We start from the raw sequence: 3,364 nt of genomic DNA, 5'->3' as shown, positions 1-3,364 counted from the left end.
GCTGTCAAATGGCGTATTTCACGGGGCTCGCCTGCTCCAGCAGACCTCTTCAAAGTAGTGTGCAGTAAGAGTCACTTTGAACAGTAGGGCTTGCTTGGCCCCGAGCCATGGTCTTTTCAGTGGCCTCACGCACGTGAAAGCCGGACAGTGACCCTGGAGAACTGATGCCGTGGAATCCTGGGGTGGGCAAGGGACGCTGGAAGTGGGGTGGTCTTGGATGAACAGCTGGAATGCCCCCTTGAGGCAAGGACGTTGCAACGTTGAACGTTAGACAGTCTATCAGGGAGCGCCGGGTCTGGTCTGGCGCAGGCCCTCCTGCTTGGTAAAGTAGAGGATCAGTGAGAGGGGATGTCCATCAAGGAGATGGACTGACAGTGGCTGCGACAATGGACTCAAACAAGGCAGTGCTTTCTTCTGTTGGATCTGGGGTGGCTGTGAGTGGGGGCTGACTGGACGGCACAGAACAACAGTCTTGATGGCGGCACATCACCAGGTCTTTTCCTCCATGGAGCCACTGGTGGCATTGGTAGCATTCTGATCACATTTACCTACCGAGCTGCCATGGCTTCTTAGAGTAATCCGGCTTTACCGGAACAACCCAACTCCCTTTCTCTTGGAGAGCTAGGATTCCTTGCCTCTCCATTTGAATGTTTTCATTCTTAAAATGGATATGTGTAATGCCCAATCTTTGTTTTATTAAAGATCACCTTTCTCTACATACCCAGTGATATGGATCCTGAGGACAGGCGATTGATCATTTGGCTATGCTCAATTCCAGATGCACCACGACATACCCGGTACCTGGGCAATCATGACAAACACACCATCTCTGAAACGGCTTTTATTAAACAGCAAAGTAGAATTGCAGCACAGTTTTTAAATGCTTGTGAATGAGGTCACAAAAGGGAAGCATATGTCTGCAGTAGGACAATCAAGTATTCATACAAATAAAGTCATTTAACAAATCCATCAGTGCAATCCTAAGATTATTCCATGATTAAAAGTAGCCCCAACTCTAAGACCCATAGACTCTGTTAGCGGAGCTCTCTGTCTACTGTAATAAACATGTTAACATTTCTGATGCCATTTTTAAGTGAAAACTACAAATGAAGTTTTAAAAATTGTTTAGTAAAAGGATGCCCAAGACTCTGTAAACCAAATAGCTGGACTTACAGAAAGTTCCGGGAGAAGTGGCGAGAGAGAATACTGTGAAAGGTTATCAATTAGTACACAAGGGAAACGCTCCCCTCTTTTTCATGATTCTGATACTAACATACTCAGAAGTTTGTGCAAAAGTTAATCTTATAGGTGCTATGAATCACAGGTTCCCAGACATATTTAGTTCACCACCCCCTTTTCAGAAAGAAATGACTCAACTCCCCTGACAATTAAAATCGTTCGTGCTACAGCCAGGATAAAGTGTAGTTATCTGCTTTTGCAGCCCCCCTGGACCACTCCATCACCCCAGGGGTGGGATGGCTGGCCCACTTTGAGAAACACTCCTGGCTATAAATAGACCTTAGAAGGCCAAACCCTATGGGATGGCTTTCTTCTAGATGTGATTTACAGTGCTGGTCAGACGTGAACCCACTTTCGCATCATTTAAACCCAAAGGCATAAACTGGGGAGGTGACAACGAAAATTTGGGATGAAGACCTTTGGAGTTGGCTACTATTGCTTCCTAAGTATTTTTCTGCTCTGTTTTCCCAAGGTTTTCTCTTTTAAGTGCACACAGTATTTTCTCTCCGGGACCACATCAGTCATCTTGTGCAGAGGGAAGTGTTGACCAACACATCTTCCCAGTTCGAAAATTCATAGTGTCAAGGAATAATCTTTATTTTCATTCCATTTATTAAAAAGAAAAACCAGCCTATCTTATTACAAAATATAACAAATACACAAGCCCCAGCTGAGAAGGTTATTTTGAGTGAGTTATAATGAGGTCAGGTTGCTCTCATAAGTGATTAACTAGTGAAACTGCTCTTACAAATGTGAGACCATCCTCTTGTTTTGCTCCGGGGCCGGGAGATGGGAATGGAGCGGCCAATGGGAAAGAGGCACACGATGGTGGACAGGGGACATAGAAAGCTGTGCATTCAGTACGGAATTTTGGTCACTTTTCCACAACATGGTAGTTATTTTCTCGTATCATCTTGGTACTACACCTACAAGCCAGTGCTAACCCTAAAACTGCAAATTTGATAAAACATTCATTTTCAAGGTTTCATAAATATAAGCAATTCTAATTATAAAGTCTCTACAATACATTTGCACGTTTCCATTGACTAACATAATATACAGAGAAGTCTCCTGTTCGGCCCTTCGTTCTCCTAACTTTGCCTAGATCTGCCATTACCTTCATAAATACTCAATGAAGCCACAAACACAGGTACTGAGATGTTTGGAATCTATCCAAGGTGAAAGGAAAACACACTGAAGACCAGAAACCACCCGCAGCGATTCCACGAAGCCCAGAGGCTCTCTCGCCCTTACTTCCTTTTGCCTTTGGTGTCAGTTGTTTGAAAAACACTAGAAGCTGACATGAGGTTTTCTATATATTGTCCAAGAACTTGGTTTTCCGATTTCAGCTTCAGGTTTTCTTCCTTAACTGCATCTACTCTTGCAGAGAGATCTAGATTGAAAGAAAAAAAAAGAGACAACAGGAAAATGATGACAATGACATTACCAAATGTTTCTTATCTAAACACGCTATCTTACGACGAGCACCTCCATGGCAATGATAATTACCAACTAATTTTAGAGCTTCCTTCGTACAGGGAAAAAACAAAACCCTCACAGGTGGTTACTGAATTCAGATTGCTTTCGAGAAATTAGGGCAAGTGAAATAAACTCAGCACCAATCAGGAAATCATTTTCAAGAACTAATTTGGGCACCTTGAAGATATTTCACATGAAACTGAATGCTACTCTTTGTAACCAGCTCGTCTGTCAGTTCGTCGGACTGCAGTGGAGGGGGTGTTGCTGTGATGGTGGATGTCACTGGTATTGTCAAATACCAGCAGGGTTAAACGTAAGAGTAATTCTGAGACTGGTTAAAGACCCAACAGGCTTTTGTTCTGATGCGCACAGGGTAGCCGTGAGTAGGAACAGAGTGTCAAGGGCACCTGACAACAACAAAGTCTTTGTAAGCAGCAGTTATGTTTCAATAACTCTTAAAATGGCTATTGTTTTCAAAGAAAACCATACTTTTATAAACAAGAAGTCTGGTTTATATCTTATCAACCGTATAAGAACACAATGTATTTCCTATAAATGTTTAATGAACTAGGTGAACACAACTGATTTCGTATACGGGATATAGGCAGCCAACTTCCTATAGCAACAACAGTGAACCCTCATTTAT

The 3,364-nt window shown here is 42.8% G+C and overlaps 1 protein-coding gene across 2 annotated transcripts in view; it reads right to left on the bottom strand.

Annotated features, from left to right (window-relative positions):
• Nucleotides 1–826: 826 nt before the first annotated feature.
• Nucleotides 827–3,364, bottom strand: part of SCOC (short coiled-coil protein) — an 11,736-nt gene continuing 9,198 nt past the window's right edge. For both annotated transcript variants that reach the window (XM_013007113.2, XM_045293556.1), the window contains one exon: nt 827–2,632. In XM_013007113.2, coding sequence (XP_012862567.2) covers nt 2,490–2,632 — 143 coding nt within the window. In that variant the 3' untranslated portion in view covers nt 827–2,489. The remainder of the gene's footprint in view (nt 2,633–3,364) is intronic.

This window comes from Echinops telfairi, unplaced genomic scaffold (assembly GCF_000313985.2).
Source record: "Echinops telfairi isolate 266 unplaced genomic scaffold, ASM31398v2 ScPeMD7_2186;HRSCAF=2738, whole genome shotgun sequence".
In the NCBI taxonomy this organism is placed as follows: Eukaryota; Metazoa; Chordata; class Mammalia; order Afrosoricida; family Tenrecidae; genus Echinops; species Echinops telfairi.
This window is presented reverse-complemented; position numbering and strand designations above follow the sequence as displayed.